This window comes from Numida meleagris, chromosome Z (assembly GCF_002078875.1).
Source record: "Numida meleagris isolate 19003 breed g44 Domestic line chromosome Z, NumMel1.0, whole genome shotgun sequence".
Classification (NCBI taxonomy): domain Eukaryota; kingdom Metazoa; phylum Chordata; class Aves; order Galliformes; family Numididae; genus Numida; species Numida meleagris.
This window is the reverse complement of record NC_034438.1, coordinates 42,644,534-42,670,238: the sequence shown is the minus strand read 5'-3', so window position 1 is coordinate 42,670,238 and position 25,705 is coordinate 42,644,534. Positions and strand designations below refer to the sequence as shown.

Below are 25,705 nucleotides of genomic sequence, written 5' to 3'. Positions count from 1 at the left end.
CTACAAGAGCAAGGAAACTGCCACAAAGACCATTAAAAAACTAGCCACCTACTTCCAGCTGAAGGCAAGAATGAAAAAGAACTCTCCTCCTTGTGGCATGTTTACACAGAGATCCGGTGATAACAGAGCCACCTCCTCATGTGAGGAGCTGTTAAAATTTCCCATGCCCCACTTCAGTCATGTAGGGAACTATGAGTGGAAGATGTACAAACCTCAGTCCACCATAATCTAAAGATATCTTTATTTTTTTTTAATAGCTTCAAATTCATCCTTTCAGAATTAGTTCATCTTTTGAAAATCATACATCTTATTTATGACAAAAAATATTTTATACACACATCCTGAGAGCACTACATTGAAATATTTACGCATTACGTGATACTCCCTAGTAAAATAAGTTAAATTTGCACAGGAAAATGCAGAGTGACATACATCTTACTTCAACACATCATCATGCAGCTCAGATTTAATTATAGATTAAAAAAACAAACCAAAAAGCATTTCCACAAATAAACTAGCTGTACTTGGCATATATGTGAATAAAACAGTAATAAAACCTTCAATGGAGGTTTTGGAATAAGCATTTTATCACCTTATAGATAAGAAATATCTTCCTCATTATTAAAAAAAAAAAAGGCGACATTTCTTACAGGAAATACAGAATTCAGTCCTTGTACATGCAAATTTCTACTACATAAAAGGTCCTTTTAAAAGATAAAGAAATGGGAAGGGAAAAAGGGAAGAAATCTTGACTTAATCTGATATCGTCCTTCCCATTATCTATTGATTTAAACAATGACTGAAAATCTCGTGGTGCTCATGTAAAAATTTTTTCTAGCACCCTGATATTAACCAAAATAAACAGGATTATTTAGCCTCTTCTGGCCCCCAGATTATTTCAGAAGCTACCTGCGCTTCCCTCTGCCCTGAAATAAGGCCAGTTAAATCTATGCAGTTTCTAATGGATATGTGTCTCTCCCATGCTTAGTGACTTCCCACATTTGTAGTCCTCCTCAAGCAACCTATTACATAACATTTACAGAGTTGCCCTGTTATCTAATTTATCTTCACTGTATTTTAAGCCACTCACCTCTTGTCCTTTTATGACGAATATGAAGGAATGATGCCTCTATGCAGCAACCTTTCTGTGTTAAAGGCCATATTCTTTATCCCTCTCATCTCTTCTACTTTAGGATAAGCAGCAGCAATTTGCCTCATAAGCGTAAGAATGCTGATCTGTAAAGAAAATCAGTATTACTGCCAACAAAAAAAAAGGCCCTACTTTATGCCCTGCTGAGTAACATCAACGTGAAGGTCCAGATATTGTTGTCTTATGCTGACTTCTTTCAACTGTACATAATTTGAACGCACAAATGACTAACAGATTTATAGCTCTTTTTTTTTCTCAGTTGAGACTTTTTTAAAACAACTGCTCTGATAGACTATCTTGAATTTCATTTTGTATCTTAAATGTCATTGGGTAAAATAAAATGGTAACATCATGGATTTAAGATGAGAGGAACGATTAGGGAATACAATTATCTTATTCACATTAGTTGCTCCTAAGGACCAACCTTCTTACTACTTTACCATGTATGTTAAATATTCAGTTCCTTGTTCCAGATAGCTAAGTCAGATGTCTGAGAAAATTTTTAGATGACTTCCACTTACAATAAGCATATAACAGTTAACTCAGGCAAGAGCAAAGCCTACAACATCTTCCCATGACCTAAAGTAGAAGCTGTTCCAGATGAAATTTAAACTTATTTTCCAATGGGCAGTCATCCAGACCACAAAAACAACCACCATTCACAGACTGCTGCTGTGCAGCTTGAGTGTCCAAGGTTTTAAAATTTCATAACATTTACCATTTACATAAAACAATTTATACAGTATACTCAATGAAAAGCTCCATATTAATACAGCATTAAATTTAAGATATCAGAGCTTACAGGAATCAAAGATTAGGGTTAAGGTTTCCAGAAAAACATGAAGACCTGGCCTCTTTTGGCTGTATGTTATGATAAGATACTCCTCATTCGATACCAGAGTATCAAAAAATGTGACGGATTATTTAGAAAACAAGACATGATGTTACTTATCTTATAACCACTTCTACAATCTGTGATAACGTTTTTATTTGGAGATTCTATTACAGACAGTCTCTTAGGAGTAAGATGACAACTTGTGTGCATGTGAAACTCTTCTTTCTATACTGTACTGCATATTTTCAAAAATTGACACCATAGCCTCCTACTTTCTGAAATACAGGTAGTAAATTGTGTATTGGAACAAAAATAAGATCCAACAGCTGTTTTTCCTTAAAGCACACATCCAGAAGTATAAATGACATCTACAGAGATGCAAAATTTATGTTCTGCATTTAAAATACTCTTAGGTCAAATTCCTCACCACCTCAGTAGAACAAGTATGTTCCATGATGGAATTAGTTGAGTAAGGTACATTCTGTGTACCCCATCCTGTATCATGTCTGGATAAAAAACATGATGCATCATTCTGTTTGATAATGCATGTGTTTGACACATGCATCACAGATAAGTCGTGTGGTTGAACCTTCAATCCCAGTTTTACATACCCCTACTTCAAAGTGCCTGGGTCTACAACCCTACATTGCACTAGTGAATTCTTGGGTAAAACGAATATTTAAAAAACTCAGCATAAAAATAATTTTGCCTGAAAGTTGTGAGTGAAAAGTAATGATGTTCTGAGAAGTGTTAATTTTAGATAGCACAGTCATATACAAGGCCCATTTTGAGTCCTGGGTATAAGGGTGCAGTTAAATGCAGAAGACACATGTAAATTTTTTATTTACTCTGTCTGAAATTGAGCAACTAGAACAGAACAGATATCCAGCAGCTGTCATGCCAAAACTAAAGGAGCACACAATACCTTGCATTTAAAGCCTACATAGCAGAGAAACCTGCTTACATAACAGAATTTGAAATCCCAGTATGGTGCAAAGCACTATTAGTGTTTTCATCAAGCATACACAACCAAATAAGCCTCTTAAGCAGACCTTGCAGTAGAACCAACAAGCATGTTGTAAACAAGGCTCAGACACGAGCCACTAGTTAATACTTACTCATGGAAAGAATGGCATTCAGCATATATCCACAGCTGTCCCATTTTACCTACTTGGCAAAAAATAAAAAAATAAAAAAAAATAGGCACAGTGGGTAATCAAGCTAAATGATGGGATATGATCCAGTTATGCACAGATTCTCTCATGCTTTCAGTGGTGAAGGAATTCACAGCATGCACACTTTCTGTATTTCATATTTGTGTAATCCATTCCTCGAACTTCTTATCATCTGCATAGATGAAACAATGGACTGTCATGAGATGAAGATTTGACTTGAAATTGGGTTACTGAACCTTCACAATCAAGCATGGCGTATTTTCAGGAGCTCTCCAGGTGGCAGTTTTTGAAGTTCTTGAAATTGCCCTAGGAAGCTCCTGCTGTCCAGTTTAATCTGTGCACTTTAAATGTATTAAGTAGCATTCTTGGAGGAGTCTCCCCAGGTTCCTGCTATAGAAACAACTGTGTATCATATTGGTCTTGCACAGCGTCTTGCTCTGAACAAGAGCAAGACAGAGCGAGAGGGGAGATTCTTTGATATAGCCAGAGTGAGACTGAGACACAGACGAGGTCAAATGCTGTCTCGCTGGTTTACTATCAATTAAAGTGATAGGGAAGGGAAAGGCCAGCGATTATCACAAATTAGGCCAATGGGGAAGAGAAGACAGGTTGATAGGAAAGATAGGAAAAGAGCAAGAATTATGTAAAGCGTGGACACCACCAAGGATCCTGTGGTGTCCCGTTGTGCACTGTTCTGATGGCCCAAGGCCAATGCAGGAATAAGGGCGCAGGGGAAGGTGGCAGCAGAACAGCCGGCCTTAGGCAGCAAGCTGGTAAACATTAGGCAACCAACAGCAGGTCCAGGAGAAACAGGCAGGACTCAGGCAGCAGGCCCAAGAGGATTCCCAGGAGGCAGCAGGCAAGTATCACGCTGCAAGGCGTCCGGTATCGGGCATACACTTCCTTGGTTGTAGGTGCCTTTTTTATCCTCTTCTGCTGGCATGGCATTCCTGGACACTTAGGTTAGTCACAGGCAAGCACCTGTGGACATGCAGGTCATCCTCTGGATGGTTATCTGCTCATAGGCCATTTAGTAGCTGCTTATCTCTGGGGGCTGCTTTTCTCTTGTTGGCCCTGGTCTGCAAGTCTTCAGACAGAAGATTTCTTGGACTCATCCAAGATTTGCCTGGACTTGTCCTTCTGTTGAAGCTGTCCAACAGCAAGCTTTGAAACAAAGGTGCAGAAATAGTCTCTTACACACATCAAGAATTATAATTACATAATTGTATTAATTGCAATACATATAACGTGACTGACAGAACTTTTGACTATCAGCAGAAGCTGAAGTACACTTTTAGAGTAGTAGTAAGTGTCAACAGCAGAACAAATTCAACAGATTAACTTCCTCAAAAGTTAAGTTAGTGTGTTTTTAAAAGCATAAGCCTGAGTTTAAAAAAAAAAAAAATCAGTCCGTCATGCAGTCTGATTTTAACTGCACATGCAATCGGATATCATATTTAAATAATTTAATTTACAAATTAAATCTTTTTCAGTATGCCATACTCACAAAATGAAACTTGATTCACTTGTCCTGAGCAAGAAATTATGCTTTTAAATCATATTTGTTTTTCATTTTTGATCCACCCATTTATTTTCAAACCAAACAGTCACATGTATGAAATACAGATGACTTGCGGAAACAAACTTTACAACCGAGGAAGGTTATAAAGCAGGTATGTTTATTACGGCACTACGCCCACATGCCGGGTGCAAGGGGGGTATCCCCTTCCTAGCTTGCACATTGAAAGATAGAAAACTTCCATATTTAAAGATCAAAAGCATACATATTCATAGCATTCCTGAGGGAGGGAGGGACTATTACAATTATTTCCAAGAAATCATTATAATATGCTCCACCCCAGAGTCACACCCTTTGAGCATGCGTAGTGCCTCCTGGTGGTCGTCTTTGGGGGTCGTGGGGATGAAGGCCATCTCTCTTCCTCACTGTGTACTCTTGACCTTGGCACGGTTGAGGAGGGGGATCTGGCTTCAGCTGGCTTTTCTTCAGGATGTAGTCTCCAGTTCAGTTCCATCAACCAATCACCAGCTTGTAGGTTTCCTTGCCCCATTAACCCACATCCATCTTTTACTGTTTGTTTTAAACCATATTCTAACCATTTTCTCCCTCACAGACAACAGTGAGTATGAGTTACTGAACGGCATTAATTTGTTCTTGACATTGACTAGAAAACACACATTTAAAAATGGAAACATTTTTCCTTGCACATAAAAATTATTAACACTGAAGTACTGTCCAGACCACACCTTCTGACGAAGGCATAACAGAAGTCTATATAAATCAATAAAAGAGAGGAAGTGTAATGACAGATGAAATTTGACATGTGCCATCTTTTAATATGCTGTAGATTTCACACTGAGAGTCATAGGGAACAAACAAAATTGGACATCCTTCACATCAACAACGACGAAGAACTCACTGCCATAGAATACCAAAAAAAAAATGAGAAGCTCCACAGATTTATAGTCAGACTGACCAAAACTATGTTAACATAGTTAGATTCTGACAGGATGTGTGAAGGTGGGAAAACTGCTTAGTATTACTACCAACTCAAGGACTGTCATCGGGAATAGTAAGATCTAGAATTATCATCATTCAGTAACGCAAGTGCACTCAAAACATTTTAAAATAATTTAATCTCCAATTAGTTTGTCATAGCTTAGCAATAATATACAGTACAGGCAATGTAAAATGTAAATCAAGATAATCATAAATAGGAATTAATCACTTTGCTTTTAAATTCATGGAGGTATCATGTTTTGCTGCATTTTGCTGAAGTTGTACATACTTTCATGTTCATTTAACTAAAACAATCGTAGCACAACTCATGTAGAAAACGGTCATTTTACTACATTAAAAGATGTAGCAGAGGATGGTTCATCTGAATCATCTGGACTGTATTTTTTCCATAGAAAGTTTTCATTTTTTTTCCAAAGAGAATTTTCACAGACCTCTCTCTTTTCTGTCACTGGTGGATGAGGTGCTCTTTCACATAGCTCCTCTATAACTGTCATGTCTGTGAGCTTTCTGAGGCTCTCCTCATTCTGCTCATTCAGCATGTCCCAGAAATCTTTTGGTCTCTCCTTTGATTTTTCTACCTGCCCTGAAGGGATTCTCCGTGGTGATTCTGTAGGTTTTTTTCCACCATTTCTGAAGAGAACACTGAGAATAGAGGTATCTCCAAGTAAGTCCACAAAAGACTTCTTGTCAGTCTTAGATTTTCTCTCCTTGTTTTCTGACTGAGACAGGGATCTTTTTCTTGTCAGCTCTGCTACATCTGGGTCCTGCTGTCCTCCAGAGTTTTTTACAGACTGCACCCCAACTATTTCTGATTTACTGTTTAATGAACCAGATGCCATAAAATCCTTGAATGCCTGATTATTACTCCTCTCAATATGCTGAGTAGCAACAGTGGGTGACTGTTTATATTTTGCATCAACACACATAGTATCTTGCAAGCATGCGTCATTGCGCAGTTGCTCTACTTCAGGGCTTTGCTGGTTCTGCAATTCGGTAGTTCCACTCAGACGAGACTTGTATCTTTCAGAATTAACAACACATTTTCTTTTCCTCGATTTTTTTGCAGCCACATCTCCTTCTTCATAGTCACGTGAAACCTGTACTGGGACTTCCAATGGAAACAAAGACTCAATTTCTGGATGCTTTGAAATGTAAAATTCCCTCAGCAACTTCTGCCGTGTTTCTGACGTAGCTTTTGCAATATGTTCCGCAAGTTCTTCCACTGATCCCATTTTAAAATGGGATACAATTTCCTCAAAATGTCTCCTGTAATTAATCAGAAGGGAAAAAAATGCTTTATTCTGACACCCTTAAGTATGTACCAAAGTAGCTTTTAAACAATTCATTATGCTGTTCTACTTCACATACCACAAAAAGTAATCATTGAAACTAACTTCCTTATTTGGAGCAGTATTTGTTTTTATTAGTGAAGAAAAAATAATGACCTTAGAAGAACTAATTCTGAAACCCAAGATCTCAAGTGATTTCCTGAGCTTATGATCTGCTGACACATCAACTTTCAATGTAGGTAAGATTACGTGCCAAAGGGCCAGAATTCGAGGGTATTTATCTGCTGAAAGGATTTATATAGAGAAACAGTAGAATTTTTTGGGGGGGGGAAGAGGGCAGAATAGTTGTTTAAACTCCTTAAAAAAAACTTTCTGAGTAAGAGCTTGGTGAATACCATCAGAGGAGGCAGAGACTGTCCCCTCCATTCTTTCTAGTTAGCTATCAAGTATTTGTCTTGTGCTAAGAGGCCAAGGTCTAATTAAAGAAGATCACTCCAATGAAGTTTAGCCATAGTTTGGGGTCAAGCCACTTAGCTGGAAGGCTGGAGGTGTGGGTTTATGCCTCCTTGTCAGAAACCGGATATGAAATGCTGCCTTTCCCGTAAGAGGGCTCCAGAAGGCTGAGGACAATGAGATGTAATCCTCCTTAGCGCTAAATACTGCTTTAGTGACTGGCTCCCACTACCCTCCTTATGCACAACCACTGTAGGCAGTTTCCTAATCAATTAAGCATTAGTAATTAAGCACTGGAAATTAAGCATCAGTATTATTAATAGCAACAGTTTGGGGAAAAAGGAAAAGTGAGAAGATAGAAAAACTCTTATCTTTCCAAAGATGGGGAGGGAACTTATTAAAAAAGTATCAAAAACCATAAAGCTCTATGTTAAAAAATATATAAAATGTTCAATCTTTTTACAGTCTTTCAGTGAAAGTGATGAAATCTAGACAAAAGCAGTAAGCTGTCAGAAGCTGCCGCTATAAAAATCTCATGTTTCTATACAGTTTAAACATTAGTTTATTATACTGCATGGGGCATATACCATGAATACTGTGGCAATGACATCTGCACAGTGATGTAATGTGTAACAGATCAAATCAACAAATTAAACTCATTTGTGGGTTAAATTCATTTTATTAATCAATTATGCTACTTTCTGTAAAGTTAGAGTGGAAGTTTCCTGTTAGTTCTGCTCTTGCCACAAAAAAACCCCTACACATCAGAATTCCCTGGGGAGGGCTGAAACAAAGAGAACATTAATTTCTGAAGCTTAGACTTTTACTTTCTTCTCAAAGAGTCTCACCTGCGGATTTCTTTGGGGGTCTTTCCAACCAAGAAGGTGGTTGAACCCACTCTGTGTACTTTACTGTTTCTCTGGGTCACAGGATGCAAAATATACAGGTGATGTTGGTTACTGTTCACCATGATTCCATGCTCTCTCTTCATAATGTTCTTCCCTGCTATCATTTCTTCTGGCTTTTCTTCAGCTTTCTAACAAAATAAGAAATGCAAGTTGTCACAACAGCTGGGTCTGACAGGATGATGTTACGACTGCTTCTGTCTTTGCTTGGACTTTACAGTTTGTTTGCTTAGGGGGATTCAGAGATTCACTGAAAACTCCCTGCTATGTCACATGCTTCCTCAGGACAGTGAAGGGAAGTCTCTGTTCACTAAAAGTAAAGTAGGATGTTTTTCCAAATATGTTATGAAAGATCATGAAGTTCTCTAAAGCATTAACAAGTGTTATACAAACACTTAATCTCAGAACCTCCAAATATTATTGTAAAATAGAAAAAGAAGTATGTGTCTGTAAGTTGCACTCCAAATAGATACATAGTATCTACCTGCATTTATTTAGAAACATAGATGGATTATTTAGATTCACCGCTTTCTGCTTATTAGTGTGTATTAATTAATTCCTTCTTATTTATGCACAGTATATACTCGTAACTAATTTTAGTAATTTAACACTCAAAGAAAAACTATAACAATATAAGGTGTATTATTATTTTTAGTCATATAAATAATCACTATAGATATCAAAGTTAAGGTAAGAACATTTCTGTGAATATCAAAATCTCTAACAAACAAAAATAATCAGAGTTGTAAAGATACCTTGGAAAGCATTACTACACTTGCCTGTAAATGAAGAGGAAACAGTTACACACTGTACTTACATTATAATACAGATGTAGAAGTTGTGATGATTCTTAAATGGAGAAAGTCAATCCTAATTGTAATGGTCATCAAGGGAATTCAGGAAGTCTGTATTACAGATTGACCCATCATACATTGACAGTCAATTCAGAAACTCTCCTAAATTCTTGTAACCATTTCTCTCCTCCCCAACAGGAATATGAAAATTAAATAATGCATTTGATAGTGGGGAAAAACTGAAATATTTTTTTTTCTCCAATAATAAGTCAAGAAAAAAAAATAACTGCTTAGCGATATCCTCTGTCCCCCTATAGATACTGTCTGAAAGATGAAAGAACAAACTGTGTTCACACCTCATCACCTGCAGTTCAAAATTTGGTTTTGGATCTGCAGGGTTTCTTTGCAATATGTTTCTATTTGATTCACATCCAATTCCTTTACTTGCACAGGCTGTTCAAAATGTTCTTCTGCTTTAGGATCTCACAGCTGTTCTCAATCCACTACTTTGGCAAATAACCTCAAACTAGCATAGAGAGAGATGTTAAAACTAAGGGACCTACAGGCATAAATTTTCTCCGTTTAGGCTACATGAGCAACTCCAAACATCACAATTTCATGGCAATATTAAATTATAGAAAACAAAACTGAAACCAAAACTCCAATTAAGATTAAAAAAACCCTCTTGATCTCCCAGTAATGCTATGATGATAGCAACGAAATTAACACTGAAAGAGCAGATATCATATAGAGCATACAGTCTATAGTTATCTTGCTAATTCTGCACACATATAAACTATTAACTTAAAAAATGATATGCATGGATAATATTGAACAAAGTGATGTGAGTTTTAAAATAAATATATTTTGATGGATTTTTTGCATGAAAACATTGAGACTTCGGTGTAACAAGACCTAGTGTACTTGTCACTCTTTCACAAGATCTTGCTCTGGGTCGAGGCAACCCTCACTACCAATACAAGCTGGGGGATGAAAGGATTGAGTGTGGCTCTGCTGAAAAAGGCCTGGGGGTACTCGTGAATGGGAAGCAGGACAATAGCCAGCAATGTGCCCTCACAGCCCAGAAACTGCATCCTGGGCTGCATCAAAAGAAGCGTGGCCAGGAGGTCCAGGGAGGTGATCCTGCCTCTCTGCTCCGCGCTGGTGAGGCTTCAGGAATCCAGATGTGGAGTCCTTAGTACAGGAGAGACATGGACCTGCAGTAGCACATCCAGAGGCGGGCCACAAAAACGATCCAAGGGGTGGAACAACTTCCCTATTAGGACAGGCTGAGACAGCTGGAGAGAGGCAGCCTGGAGAGAAGGCTCTGGGGAGATCCGATAGTGGCCTTTCAGTATCTAAAGGGGGACTATAAGAAGGGGACAGACTCTTCAGCAGGGTCTGTTGTGAATCATGAGAACAGCCTTTCCATATTGTGAGAACAGTCTTTTGCATAACTTTAGGGGATATAAGCAGAAGGATGGGAGGCTTGTGTAAATGTAAGCTCAAGAACAAAATGTGGAGGCCGCAAAACTTGTTGTCAAGTGAAGATAAGAAAGTAGAATAGATGTCCTGTTGTTGAAGATAAGACAGCAAAACAAATGCTTCAGCTCAACGTAACATTAGTGGGAACCAGTTCAGGCTACTCCCCCTTAAAAGGTTGGAAATATACAGTGAGAATGACTATTAGCCTTCATCCCACAACCACCAAAGATGCTAATTATTTTTTGGAATTTCTGCCCATGTCCTTGGAATGTAATGAATATGTATATGCTATATCTTTAAACAAATAATCGCTGCTTCTCTCCGTGTGCATGTTGGTGGAGCGATCCCCCATGCACCCAGTGCTGTAATAAAGGGAATACCTGCTTGACATAACTCATTGGTGTGTCAAGTTATTTTGTCAGTTTTCTTGGCTGCAGTTGTGACAGGACAAGGGGAAATTGTTTCAAACTAAAAGAAGGGAGATTTAGATTGGATATAAGAAATTAGGTTTTTTTTGTTTTTTTTGTTTTTAAATGATAAGTGTAGTGAGGTTGCCCAGAGAGGCAGTGGATGCTCTGTCCTTGGAGACATTCAAGGCCAGGCTGGACCAGGCTCTGAGCAACCTGATCTCGCTGTGGATGTCCCTGTTCACTGCAGGGGTGTCGGACTAGATGACCTTTAAAGGTCCCTTCTAGCTTAAACAATTCTATGATATCTGAGTATCTTCCTCTTTTTTACTGCCTAACTCAAGTATTATTTTATGGTAGGTATCTTGGCAGATACCAGTCTCCAGCAGTAGTTCCCATCTGACATTCCCACACACAGCTGAAGCAGTTTTACTGGCTTTTCTCCACACATGAAACCACCACTGCTAAATGTCCAGGATAGCATCCATTGCACACTTTCATTGTTTGCTTTCATTTCTAAAACAAGAAAGGCCTTCTTAAAACTCTAGCCACCTTGCAGTTACCTGATTTATAGAAAAGTCTGAACACTGAATTCAGTATAACTGTCCTTGAAAGTAACTCAGCTTGCAACAACTAATAAACCTGTATGCAACAGTCTACTTTGTATTTTCCCACTATCCTCAAAACCTGGGAAAACAGAAGACTTGTCAGATACGTTCTCAGTTCCAGTGACGCTGTCTAGGCTAGTTATAATTCTCTATTATTTCAGCTAATCTTTTTTTCCTTATGTATTTCTGTGGTTTTTCCTGGGAGCCTTTTGGATAATATAATCCATTGCTATGACCTTCCTATAAGCTGTTTTTGAATACAGGCTATTTTTAGTCATTGTTTTTATTTTGTTGACATTTTCTATACTTGTCAGGTCATTTCATATATAAATACTATGAAATGCTTGTTACCTGACTGTTCATCCTTGGTCTCACCTTTTCTCTTCTACACATACCCATTTTAAACAAGAATTTATCCCTAAATTATTTTACCTATCAAGGAAAACCAAGTATAATTCTGTCTTCAAAATTTAATGAGGCTTATCTAAAAATGAGGTCCTCAGTCAAAATCAAAGAAAAGCTAATCTACCTTGAAATTTTAAAATATTCTAGGACAATTATACTTAATTTTATGAACTAAACAAAACTACTCAGGAAGTTGGCTGTGAACTCGATGACAGAGATATCTAATACTAGATAATATCACAGCAGAATAATCACTGAAATATCATCCAGAAAGTTAGATTTATCCCATGTTCCAATTACTTCTCCAGAATACTCTGCCAACACATAAAGCAGGGCATACTCTTGTATATTTATCAGACTATGGAGAGATGAGCATTTAGCTATATCTGCTGATGAATTTATCAGAGTAATACGTAGTAAGTTTCCCTTGCTTGTCATGGTCAGCTTTTTTACTCATCTAAATGTAGAGTAAGGACTCAATGAGTTCTATATTTTGCTTGCTAGAGGAAAATAGACTACTAAGTCAATCAAGGATGGATTGTTTTCTCTCTGCTCCACTTTAACTTCTGAGTCACACTGTTTCTTCTCCAATCATTTAACTGCAAAAATTTATCACTGGAGCAGTCTCATTTCATTTACCAAATTGTTAACAAAACAAACATCTATAAACCTCAACATCTTTCTCACTGAACACCTTACCATAAATTAACATACTTATTACTGTTGAGATGAAAAGAGATAGTCAGCCTGTCTCAGAATTCAAAGCTAAGGCACCTGTTTATTCCAGCAGAAGTCTGTGGATGTGTAGCTACCTCCTTTCATACTCCAGCTCCTCCATTAAACAGCACTAAAACAATAAGTCAGGCAAATACACCATATAGATAATGCAACTACATGCTTCACAGAATGTCACGTATGAACTCATCCCATTTAAAAATACCTACTAAAAGACATACTGAAATAGTTAAGTCCATTGTAAACTGAAACAGTAATGTCAATAAAGCAGCATTACAGGCCAGTCATTTGGGAACAATTATTTTAAAGTCGAATAGCCTGCTCTATCCCAGAAGAGCAAGGATAATGGAATGTTAGCTCCCGAAAGCTTACTCATTGTAAACAACTATCTAAACTTGTTGAATATGAAAACTGTACAAACAAACTGCAATCAGAGTTACTATAACTGATACAAAGTCTTTGTTTAAATAATCTACAAAATGCCAGTGTAATACAGATACAATAAAGAGGAGTTCTTAAAAACACAACTTTTGTATTTAATAGTATTCTCAACAGCACTTGAATCCGCATTGGAAATACAAAGAGCATGTTTTTTCTTAGGCTGACAGCATGCTTAATTCTCTCATTTACACCACACTGAAATAACATAAAGAAGGGTTTACCATTAATCCAGGTTTTACTACAAAGCATCCCGTTATTTCTCTGTACAACACCGGCAAGACTGCCAAACGTCTGTCATCCAATTCAGAGGATTAAGTCTTTTTTTATAGTGAGATTCTTGTACCAATTTACAAAAATACAGATATAGTTTCTTAGAGCCAGTCACAGTCTATATTTTGGCCTGAATTCATGCCACAGAGGTTGAATACGACAGCTGGCAGGAAGCAGAGGGGAGAATACATCCTCTCCCTTTCCATTCTGCACGTTTCTGTTGCCATAGTGATTAATCCTCAATTGAATGGCTGTCTTTGTACATTTATCTTCAGTAAAAGCTAAGTAAACTTAAGTTGAAAATACGCACTTGCTTAAAATAAAAGACTCCACCTATTTAACAGGTACAGTAAAAGTTTTATGTGGCTAGAAGCTTTTCACATATCAGAAAGTGCAAGTTAGCTCTAATACAGGATATAAACAATTTTTCAAGTTACTCATTATGTCCTGTTCATATTATTGACTTTTTTTATAAAGCAACCAAGTCTTCTGTAAAGTCTTCCCCATACTCCAACCCACTCCACGTCCTCCGGATTCCTACTTAAGAAATACTTCATAAGTTCAGCTTTACAGGAAGTAAAGGAAGTCTACTTCAGACTTCCGTACCTCTGTAAAAAATTTCACACAGGGTGATTTTGCCAATTAACACAAAAATTAAATAGGAAATTAAGGAATGCAGTCTTTTAATTCTGAATAGATGAGAAACATTATAAGAAGATATTTAATCTAGGCCCACAGAAGCTTCTATTTCTTAAGGTACGTAAGAAAAAGCTTCTCAAAAAACAGTGCTAGTTACCTAAAAAACTAAGTAACAACACTGCATGCACATTTGTAGCCTGGAACCCACTAATAAACAACACTCTAGAAATATCTAGTAGATGACTAGGAACTTTGAGAAGATGTTATGACTTTCATTTTCTTCCGCAAAATTAATAATGTCAGAAGAATTTTTAAGAAAGTATCACGTGGATTACTTTCCAGACCTTTTTGTTATTGTTGTTGTTGTAGTTTGGAAATCTAAAATAACTGTATATCTACTCCAAAAATTATATTCTGGCTTTAAAAGAACATGATGCCTGGTCTACAGTTTTCATTCACAAATTTAATTTAGAAGATTTTGTTTCCAATATCTTTCTTCAATTCCTCGTAGTCATACAAGATAGCTGAATCCCAAATATTTTCTTAATAGATGAAGCAATAAACTGTTCCATTCATTTGATAAGAGAGTTTCTAATCAAGTCTATTTGCACAGACTTATAAACAGATTAGAACTGAATCTAAAATGCAGAACAAAGATGACTGAATGTCATTCAATCAGCCTAAAAGCTACACAGAAAAAGCAGGAAAACCAGGTTACCTACTCTAGTATATTTAATGTAACTTTCTTCCCTTACACTTCTACACAGAAGATGACTTATTACAAATAATCTTCTGTGAAACAGCAGATTAAATGTCTTCTGTGCTCAAATGAATAAGGAAGGAACAAAGACCATCTCTTAGTAATCTTTACTGGAATATTTGTCACATTAAACTACAGGCATTTCCTGCTTTCAGGTGCTTAGCACACTGAAGCCTGATGCAATACTCTGTGCATGATGGTACCAGACAGCTGACTCTTGTTTCTGTCTTCAGTTTAGGACTACAAACTGCAACCTAAGAGATACATCTGACTGGTCATACACTTAGGTTCAGAGATGTGCAATGTATTTTCAGAATTACAGAGGACAGATTTAGTGGAAATTACTTTAGATGCACTGTTACACTCTAATAGAGGATAATCTGTGTCTCCAAAATTTTTTCAGCTATCAGCCATATATCCACACAGAACAAAAATCCCTGGTTTTGTTTTGATTATGGAGGCTCTTAAACAACTCTGATTATCGATGCTCCTCTGCCTTCCACATGAACAGCGCTATCAGAAACACCAGCTGTTTGGGCAAAATTATCATACAGCAGCATGTTCCACTCTTCTGTCCCTTCTTCTCAAAATCTACATTGATTTGACATGACAGTTGTGGTCAATAGGCAGAATTTGGACAATTTTCAGACACGAGATAGAGGTACAATTCACGAGCTGTTGGTTAAAATATTGTTACCGTAATTCTAATTATTCCTCAAAGACAGAAAACTACGTAAGTATCATGTTTATCTAAAAACATAATTGCTAGTCTTTTAAGTACCTGTTGAATTATACTTGAAAAGTAAAGCAGTTATCCACTGCTACACATGTCTATTTATGATAGCTCCTTCTATAACGAGACAACAGTCACTCTCTTCATTGAAACTGCCACTGCATCTCATCTTCAGCTACAGAAACTTCTTCCACTTTTATGAATTCCATAGAATTTGGTATTAAAGGGAACATATTCCCAAAAATACAATAGTTTATTGAAGAATGTGATTAGAAACCACTGCCACATTTGCTTACTGCTACTATAATCACATACAAACTATCTTCAAATAGTTATTCTTGAATTTAGATAATGGACAGCACTGATTTTGACTAGTCATCCAAGATGTGGATTACTCTTGTGTGTCTAATGCATACTCCATATTATTACATTTACTACTTTCAGACTTTATCTCATCTTTCATAGCTGAGACCTTGAGAGCTCTCATCACGTTTTATTTCCCTAACTTAATTTTCAGTGGTCAAACACAAGGATACCGTATTATAAAAGTGAACATTCTAACTAAACTAGTCAGTTTACATAATTCATTTGAAAACAAGCAAGAATTAGGAGTATGTCTGCATTAATACCTCTGCAGAAAGAAGAGTCCAAAGTTTTACAACAGACTGTCCTGGTTTCAGCAGGGACAGAGCTAGTTTTATTCATCTGATATGATGCTATGTTTTGGCTTTAGGAGAAAAACGATGTTGACTACCAGCAGCTGGGCGGGCACAGAACCAGAACAGTTGACCTAAACTGGTCAAAAGAATATTCCATACCATATGACATCATGTAGAACTAGAAAACAGGAGTGAGGGAGGGGTGCTGCTGATTCTCAGGGCCTGGCTTGGGTATTAGTCAGTGGCTGGTGAGCACCTGTGCTGTGCATCACATAATTATCGTTACTATTATTTTTCTTCTTTTTCTGTCTTAGCAAATAGTTCTGTCTCAACTTATGAGTTCTACTCTTTTTTTTTTTTTTTCAAATGGCTGTGTGATGCTAAGCTGCCTGCTGGGTTAAACCACAACATAAACTTCAAGCTGTATCCCTGCAGAGTTCTGCAACCTGAAGCACAAAGGAAACAAAAAATTAAGAAATATTAGCAGGAACAGTTTCTTGTAAAAAAGAACCAAGATTTTGTTCCCCTACACCTTTAGCGGTACAAAACAAAAGCAGGTTAACACAGTATGTTTTATTATTTCAGACTAAAGGCAGCAGAGGTATATGAACCCTAGCACAAGCAACATTAAGGACAAACTGACAACCCATTACTGGATAGAAAACACATTCAACTGAAACCTAAGCTTTAAAACTTGTCTTAACACCCACTCTCTTGCTCTAACACAGATCTTCTGAAGTCAAGGAAAGAAACTATTATACAGGCAGACACTTTTTCCTATCTTAAAGTTCAAATCTTACAGTTTTTAAAATCAATTTAAATCCAAGCTTATTTATTCATTAGCAACTCATGTTCTTAAGTAAGATTTTCTACATATCCGCAAAGCCTTCATTCAACAGATAAAAACTGCAGGTCTCCACTCCTTCTACCTTGGCCTCTTAGGAACTTCTCCTCATGTAACTTTTCTCACTTTGAAGGAATAGTCCTCTCATTTACTGCAATTTGTAGTTAACCTTAGTGCCTACATTGGTTTTCATACTTCAGCAATAAAGAACTAAGAAACCTACTTTATCTCTTTTCAGCATCTTAATTTTTCTGATATTCATATTCACCTAATTTCCATAATTTTGTTTAAGTTCTTTAGTTTCAATGGCTAAGATGTAAAACGTCATGGGAATTTAGTGAAGCCAAAATATAACTACTCATTCAACATGGAGAATTCAACAAAATGTCAATATTCTCAAATGAGGTTGTCTTATTTGCTTATCACTTTTTTTTTTCCTATTACTTATTATTATGTCATTTATTACTTCTGTCATTCTAGATTCACATGTAAACAGAAATAAACATGTTTCACTCAGTCCAAGATTTGCAGGAAAAACAGTATTTCCAAACATAAAACACATCTGCATCAATGGAATACTTCACTGGTTTTTAGTGTTTTTGCATCTCTTTCTCAGAGATCATTACATGAAGAAATGTATTTAAAGGCAGAAACACCTCATTACAAACAAACTGTAGAACAAAGGAGGAAGACAAAGCCAGCATAAAAGACCAGCACAGCACAAAGAATATTATATCGTTGTCCAAAAGAGGCCTACCTACGAAATGAAAAAATCTTTCTGTGACGACTCCTACTTTTACAAATCAGACAAGTTGATTAAATATGCTTAAAATCAAATGAATTATTATTAAATCATCATTCATAATGCTATCAAATAGAGCTTCAATACACTAAGAAATTATTTAAGAATGTGGTAATTCAAAGTGAACAATAATGGCTGCACAACCATTTTAGACACATTGTTAAAATAATGATGCTAGAAAGCAAAATCAGTAAGAAATTTCAGCTGACAAAAATTTTTGTTATTCTTTTAAGAATTATCAGGTAACAGTTAACATTGCAGGATTTTATACTATAATTATTTCCCTAAGATACTGATGTAATATTAAAAATAAAGCATAATTCTTTAAATTTCCATGTAATTCTACTTCAATCTGTAGATTTTTTTTCAATTAAACTTTACATGAAATCAGCACTCTCTGCAGGACAAAACTATTAGTTGCTTGGACACGTTCTGCCTTAAACCAATGAAAATCAAGTGAAAAATGATCAGTAAAAATTGATGGCCAAAAGAGCAACAATAATATTTCTCTCAGAGGAATGTTTTTCAGAGAACACCTTTTGAAATTAAAATAATGAAGAAAGAAAAATATTAGTACTAGCATTCTAAGTAGATAGTTTTTCAAAGATTTGTATGAGTATGTAATGGCTCTTTTTTAAAGCATATAACAAGAAATTCAAAGCTCCCTGTTTAACAACAGGCAGCGATTTAGGGATTATTTCTAGATTAATGCCTCTATGTCGAAGTAAGAAAAGGAAATGAAATCAAGAGGCAGACTTTTCCATAATTACTGATAGTTTCTTTCCTCCCTAATTTGATCTCCAAGAGAACTGCTACTACTGTTGCTTCTGAAATGCCTTAAACTGATTGACAAAATAAATTAATTTGCAATACTTTTAAGTCATACAAACTTTAGATAATAGAATGTAAGTTAAACAAACAATACAAGTGAACTCCCACAAAATTGTTTTGGAGACAGATGGATCAACAGACAGTTGTGCAAAGTAGTCCCTTTGAAGTATTAATTCATTTATATTGAATTTGATTTATGTTGCCAGCCACTACCATTAAGTAAGCATCTTTCCACAGTGCTCATGAGTATCTTTGACCTGCTTTTCTGTTAAGAAGAGACATTATAATGCAAATGTGCTAGAATTGAAGAGGCTTCACTTTTCATTGGCTGGTCTAGTTTGATCTTCCCAGCGTAAAAATCTCTGCTAATGGCTCAACTAATTACAGCATATCAACAACATTGGAAGAAACTCTTTTTGCCACTGCAGATGTTCAACACCCCAAATGACAAAGTCTTATGCCTGTAATTTCCACAGTGATCCTCACAATGTTTGTAACCACTGAACTGCATATCCACCAATTACTTATTCTGTGTCTGTGGTTCAACTTATGAATCAGTCTAGAAAACTGCAAATATTTATTACAAGGCAAACAACAAAAAATGTCCAGATAATCACAGTAGATTAAAACCACTATATAATAAGAACAAAACCATACAAAGTATACCTGAATTTATTCCAGATTTTATGTATTCCATATGTAATTAAACAAGATGCATGACCAACGAAAACCACAAAATACATATTTTGTTGCAAGAGTACTCCCACTGAACTCTAGTTTTTAATGTTTCAGACATTAAGGACAGACTATAATGACCATTAATTTAATACATTACAACAACCATATTCCCAGTCTAAAAAAAGAAAAAGAAAAGCTTCTATGTTTGACCTTCTATGCCACAGAGATTCTTGCATGTGCTACGGCAAGCAGAATTTTTGTTAACTGGGTCCAGGTCAAACTGGAGATTTTTAAGTTTCAAATCACAACAACAAGGTACAGAATCTGATTACAAATACTCTCAAAAAAATTACACAGAAGGTGCCATGCTACACAATTTCCAACTCTTTCAGAGCTGACCAATGTGAAAAATAAAACCACAAAGGTAATTTATTGACTGCTATTTGAGCCTCCTCCTCCTCCCAACCACAGTGACTTTGATCATTCATGGTGGCTATTAACAGAAAAACAAGTTTAATAGAGCTTTTTATGATGAAAAATGAGAATAAAAATAGAATAAAAACATTTCCTAAACATTTGTCTTTACCTTGGCACTATAGACTGCTACATTAGCAGGGAGCTGGGAAAACTGCTTCAACTCAAATACGTCTCGCATTGCCCACCGGCTCAAGTGATTCTCAGCCTTGCTAGATCCAACCACATTCTGATTTGAGTGCATATACGCCACTTCTTGAACCCCATCTGACACATCAGAAGAAAAAGATCATCAAAGATTTTGGTTATTCCAAAACTCTCAAGATACAGTTACACTCAAGAAAGATACTACAATTAGTTAATCATTAAGTTTTATTTGAAACTTGTAACTTTTTTTATAATTTCATTCAGCGCTAGGTTTCTCAGCTCTATTAAATTAAGAATAATCATCAGGTTTATCCAGATAGTTTAATGCTGCTGCTGTCATTTCATTATGGGGCTTTTTCAGATAGAGAAAGAAGTTTCAAAGCATCTGTTGTTTAATGGCTGCAATATTTGTGTTTAAAGATAAGTCACAAATCAAATCTTCCACATGGTATTTCAAACTTTTAAGTCACATATATAAAAATTTGGGAAAATTAAAAAAAAAATCCATACCATCCCAGTCAAGACTTTTCAGGTTTTATAGTTTAAATATTTAAATTTGTGAATTCTTAATTCACCTTCCATCTCAGCATCTTTCAATAGGTAAGTAAACATTCAACAAAATATTACACAGAAGTCCATTTCCTTGGAAGATAGAATAGTTAGGCTAACAGGTAAAAAGAGCAATAGAGACATTGTTAATAAGTTAACAGAACATTTATTAGTGTATTTTAACAAAATAATATATAAAATGAAGAACTTAAAATCTGAAGCGAAGACACTATTATTTTAGGTTAAAAAAAAGCAAGGAAATTAAATGACCAGTTACCTAAATATCTGTCCATTGATTCCACATTTTGATTCTGATGGTCAAACTGAGCTCTATGTGTAGAACTTCTATGCGCAGCGTAATTGCTAGACTTCATCCGTGCAACAGAGCACATCCTATCCCGTACTGGATGAAGCATTTTAGATCTGAACTGAACACCACATCTCTGGCTTTTACACTTATAGCTTTGCTCTCGGGTATGAATCTTTTCAACTAGTAAGTCATCTTCAGAGGATGCAAATTCATCTATATTCTGAGAATCACTTTCCTTTCCTTTTCTATTGGACTTCTTCCTTTGCAGCACAGATTTTGAGAATTTGCCTAGTGCACCGCTATGTGTATGCCTTCGTTTCCCTTTTGGGAAGCTGAACGTTCTTAACTTTCCTGATTCAGAATGACAGGAAGTTTCAATATCATCAGACTCATCACTTATGTCGCTTGCACCTTTCAAATCTCTTGTGCTATTTTTCATGTTTTCAAAAGACAAGATTTTGCTGAAATTTGATTCAGTCCTATGGAATCCAAATTGCCTATATTCTTCTTTAAGTACAAACCTATCTTTTTCTTCTAGTGACTCTTCAGAATTTACAGACGCTGATCTCTGCATTTCAACTTTTTTAGCATGCATTGCTTGGTAGCTTGCTGGAAATTGGGTACGAAAGATGACATCACAATTTTCTTCAGAACTGCTTTCAGTTTCCATTACTACATCTCTTTGCTTTGAAATGAATAGATCCTTATTTTCTCTGTCCACTTCCTCTTCAGAGTCTGATAAAACAAGACAATCTGCACTACTCATGTCTTGTTTATCAGTTCCATCTGGTGAGTGAGCAGCTTTCCTGTGCTCCAAAATATGCACATAGCTTTCACGTTTCTGAACGTCATTACACTTGCTGTTGACATGTGTTCTTATAGTCTGACCATCAAAACCTGAACAGTGAGAGTCATCATTATTACCACTTTTTTTGGTAGTTCCAATTTCTCTCTGCAACAAGTTAGAGAACCCACACTGCATTAAGGAAAGCTGTCCTTTTGCTATCATTAAATTATCTGCGCTGCAAGGCTTCTTTCTGTTACTTTTTTTCATGGAAATTTCCAGAATATCATCATCACTAAAATAATCATGAAAATCACTTTCTTCTCTCTCTAACTGCACCTTAGTGCTTGAAGGACCTCTAGCTCCTTCATAGTCTGGTTGTTCATACTGCAAAAAAAAGAGCAATTATTTACACCAGGTAGATATTTGAAAGTTTGGCAGATCAAAGTCTTAAGCAGAACAATAATGAAGATAACACTAAAAAAATATGTTTTCAGACAATATATGCTGCCCACTGCTAAAGCAACCTTCATTTTCCCAATCCACACCAGTATTTTTTTTTTCAAAGCTTGTTGCTTCTTTTCATCTTTTAAAAGTTTGAAAAGTGACTTCATGATGCAAGCGTTCATACTGTGCAATGATAGTCATAAAAAAACCTCAGAGCTCAATGGCAAACCTCCTTGTATATGGTTGCTAACATTTTGAAAGAGCTATGAGCACTTAAGAAACTGCTCTAAAATTATTTGGGGCATACTGTAATCTAACAAGAATTACCTCCAGGCAACCTTAGAACACTTATAAGCTACTGAAGTCCAAAATACAGCTCCTAAACTGTGTACTTCTGAGACAAAAATTATGACAGTATGAAAATGGAAATATCAAACTTCTGCCAGGCAGAGAAGTTCTATAAATTAAAATCAATATAACCTTGCTTATGAGGAAGTATTTAACATAAGCTAAAAAAGCTTATGCTTGTCACAAAGTCCATTGCAAGGTCATGACCACACACCAACTGCATTCCCCCCCTTGATTAGGTAACCAGAAATCTTCCAAATAGCAGAAGGTTGAAGATTCTCAAATGACTTCCTGGTCAAAAGGCTGTTACATTGTATGCGGTTTTAAGACATTAGAGAGTAATTCTTCAGGCAATAATGTTGCTCTGTAATAGTATATTAAAGAATCCTTCATTAAGAATGATGATATCCAAGTATTGTAAAGGTCACAGAATACTGTAATGACAGATGTTAAGAATATACAATTTTAAATACAAACAGTGGGGCATTATTTCATGCTTTACAATTAGTAAAACAAAGGGCAAGCATACAATAAAACATGGCAACTGCAGTCTCAGGCAAAAGCATTACCAGCCTAACAATATACTATCAGCATTTGCCACTGCTAGACTACACAGATTTTCATGCTCTGTTTTGTATCACACAGAGATATCTCACGTTTTCTGAACTGCACTGAGGAGGTTCTTCTTTAAGCCAAGTAGTTACCGTCATGACTCCAGCTTCTACTTGTCCTTCCCTCTAAAAGAATAAAAAAATACATATAGAACAGTACCTGTTCAAGTTAATGAAGGCAAGCCTAGCAAAAGAAATAATAGATATCATTTATACTACAGAGGTGTAAGTATCAAAAGTACAACCACCAAAATTCAGAAAAGGTTTTGCATTTTGACAATAAACTTTTTGCTCTTTTGACCCAACCTATAACCTGTAGGAGAATTTACATACTGCATAAATTGCAGCTTACGCATACATTGTTTTTACACATTTTTCCACAGCAGAACATCTGCTACGATGTTCATACTAGATGACATATTTTAATTTATATTTTGTTTAAAGAATTTTTGAGCTAAATATCCCCAAATCACATGTTTTCATGTCTTCATATTACTCTTCTGGCTTGTACAGTATGCTTGTACTGCTACTGCACATCATTCATACTCCAGTTTCTCTCCAGCTTCTTCATGCATAGGTAACTCCGAAAGTAATGCCTCCTATTTATTTCCATGGAAACTATAAAAAAGAGCACAATAATACTGTTTGACAGAGTGGCAAATTCTCGTCTACAAAACACTTTTTCAACATAGGCACCACCATTAGCTATGCATTTTTGCCAACAACGAACAAGAGTCTGCATGTCATGCTTGTAAAAATTTTCACCAGTGGAGGCAACATTGCTGTTGTTGCCACTGCCGAAATGCACCACCCACCACTTCACTGTGCTCGCACGTTTAGTCTCCATAAACATTCAGCAAGTGTCAATGAAAATCAATGGGTGCCACCTTTTCCCCATGGAGGAATTCAGTCACACACCTTTGCTCCATTTGCATTTCCATGTGAGACACCACCATTTTGTCAGACTTCCCCTTTGCTGCAATCTGTCACATGGCAACAAAATGTAACAGAGTATTGGTGGGAAGGTTCAACTTCTACTGCCATGCCAACATCAACCTCTGGTACCATGGGCCAACAAAATAACAAAGGAGGCATTACTTTCGGAACAGCCTCATAGTATAGCCAAAGAACAATATAAAGGGAAGGATGGAATAAAGGCTAGAATAAAATCCGAAGATGCAAGTTTGCTGCAACAAAGATGCAGAGTAGAAAAAGCATATATACTACACAAACTTAAATTGAATTTACACTATATGCAACAAAACCGGGCCAACAACCTTTTTAAAACATAGAGCCTCATTTGTACATCTCCTTCCTGTATTTTTTTCTTTAAAATAAAGCCTTACAAAATATATTTTATTAAACAGTTTTTGCTTATGAACATAAGAATATTTTACAACGGGAACTGTGGCTTAAAAGGTCAGTTTAAGCTACTGACAAATAAAACTTATCTGTGCATGAAGTTTTTATTGTCTGTTTGATACAGGGAAGTTTTTGTGGCATAAATCAGAGAGAAATTAGGAGGTCTATTTCATGTGAGGTACTACACAGACAAGTACTGTTTAAGTTTCACCATTCTGTTTTACAAAGTGCTTCCATTTAAAATTATGACAAAGTACTTCACAAGGAAATGAAAAATGTAAAACAAATACAGAAAAGCAAAAGGGAAGGACTTCACACCTCTAGGATGTCTTTAGTAAGACAAGACCCATGAGTCCTAAGTTTGAAAAGGTTATGGATCCCAAAAAGCTCTCCTTGATGTTCCTTTGATCCTTGCACTGCCTTGAAATATCGCTTGGCATTTTCACTTCCAACCACTGCACAGTGGAGTTGCTAAAACAGAGCAGCACAAGATATTTCAGAAGTGTTTATTCCAGTAATATGTTAGAATTTCCTGGCATCCATGTTATATACCTCAATTGGAGAATGCAGAAATTCCTAAGAGAGAATATTTTGCTTTCATTTCCCTGGCAGATGTTGAAATAATAGACAGTTGTATAGTATGAACATGCTTGGTTTTATCGTATAAGAAGAATAAAGATATTTTTACAGTCTTTTACCTCACTGTTATCTAATATCAGACACCTACTATAGAAACTACTAACAACTCTCTGTATCTTGACTACTTATCTTTCCTCAATACTAAATTCATTTTTTTTCCATAGTCTTTGGCATTGTATGCTTACTTACTAAACAATAAAGCCACAAGATTATTTCTATTGATCTCTGAATATTTTAATTATGATTTTCCAAACTAGCTTGAACAGAAGATAATAAAAATCTCACATGTGGAACAAAAAAAAGGTAAGTAAACAGTTTGTCAGGCAGATTTCAAGCATTTCTTAAGTGAAGCGGGTTTTGCTTCATTCCAGTAACTGCAAATTTTCATAACTGGTATTCCTGACTTTCACAAAAAGAATTATGAAACCATGGTTTTGCGGATCCCAGACCTGCAACGCTTTTTGTAACTGTCTCTAAGGAGCTGGTCGTTCTTGAGTTCCAGTAGCTTCTAGCTCTAGCACTGAACAGGCATTTTCCTAGACAGCATATCTCTTCAATCATGTAGGGTAGTGACTACACAGACAAATTATAGTTAAA

The 25,705-nt window shown here is 36.2% G+C and overlaps 1 protein-coding gene across 10 annotated transcripts in view; it reads right to left on the bottom strand.

The window, feature by feature from the left end:
• ERCC6L2 (ERCC excision repair 6 like 2) overlaps positions 1-25,705 on the bottom strand; it is a 135,606-nt gene that overhangs the window by 68,895 nt on the left and 41,006 nt on the right. For 3 of the 10 annotated variants that reach the window (XM_021379458.1, XM_021379460.1, XM_021379461.1), the window contains 6 exons: positions 24,788-24,940; positions 23,153-23,233; positions 20,885-22,088; positions 20,024-20,178; positions 8,290-8,477; positions 4,818-6,965 (listed from right to left, as the gene is read on the bottom strand). In XM_021379458.1, the coding sequence (XP_021235133.1) occupies positions 6,020-6,965; positions 8,290-8,477; positions 20,024-20,178; positions 20,885-22,088; positions 23,153-23,233; positions 24,788-24,940 (2,727 nt within the window). In that variant the 3' untranslated portion in view covers positions 4,818-6,019. Of the gene's footprint in view, positions 1-224; positions 1,237-4,817; positions 6,966-8,289; positions 8,478-20,023; positions 20,179-20,884; positions 24,941-25,705 lie in introns of those variants that run through there. The other 7 variants (XR_002433111.1, XM_021379459.1, XM_021379462.1 and 4 more) reach the window with 7 other exon arrangements.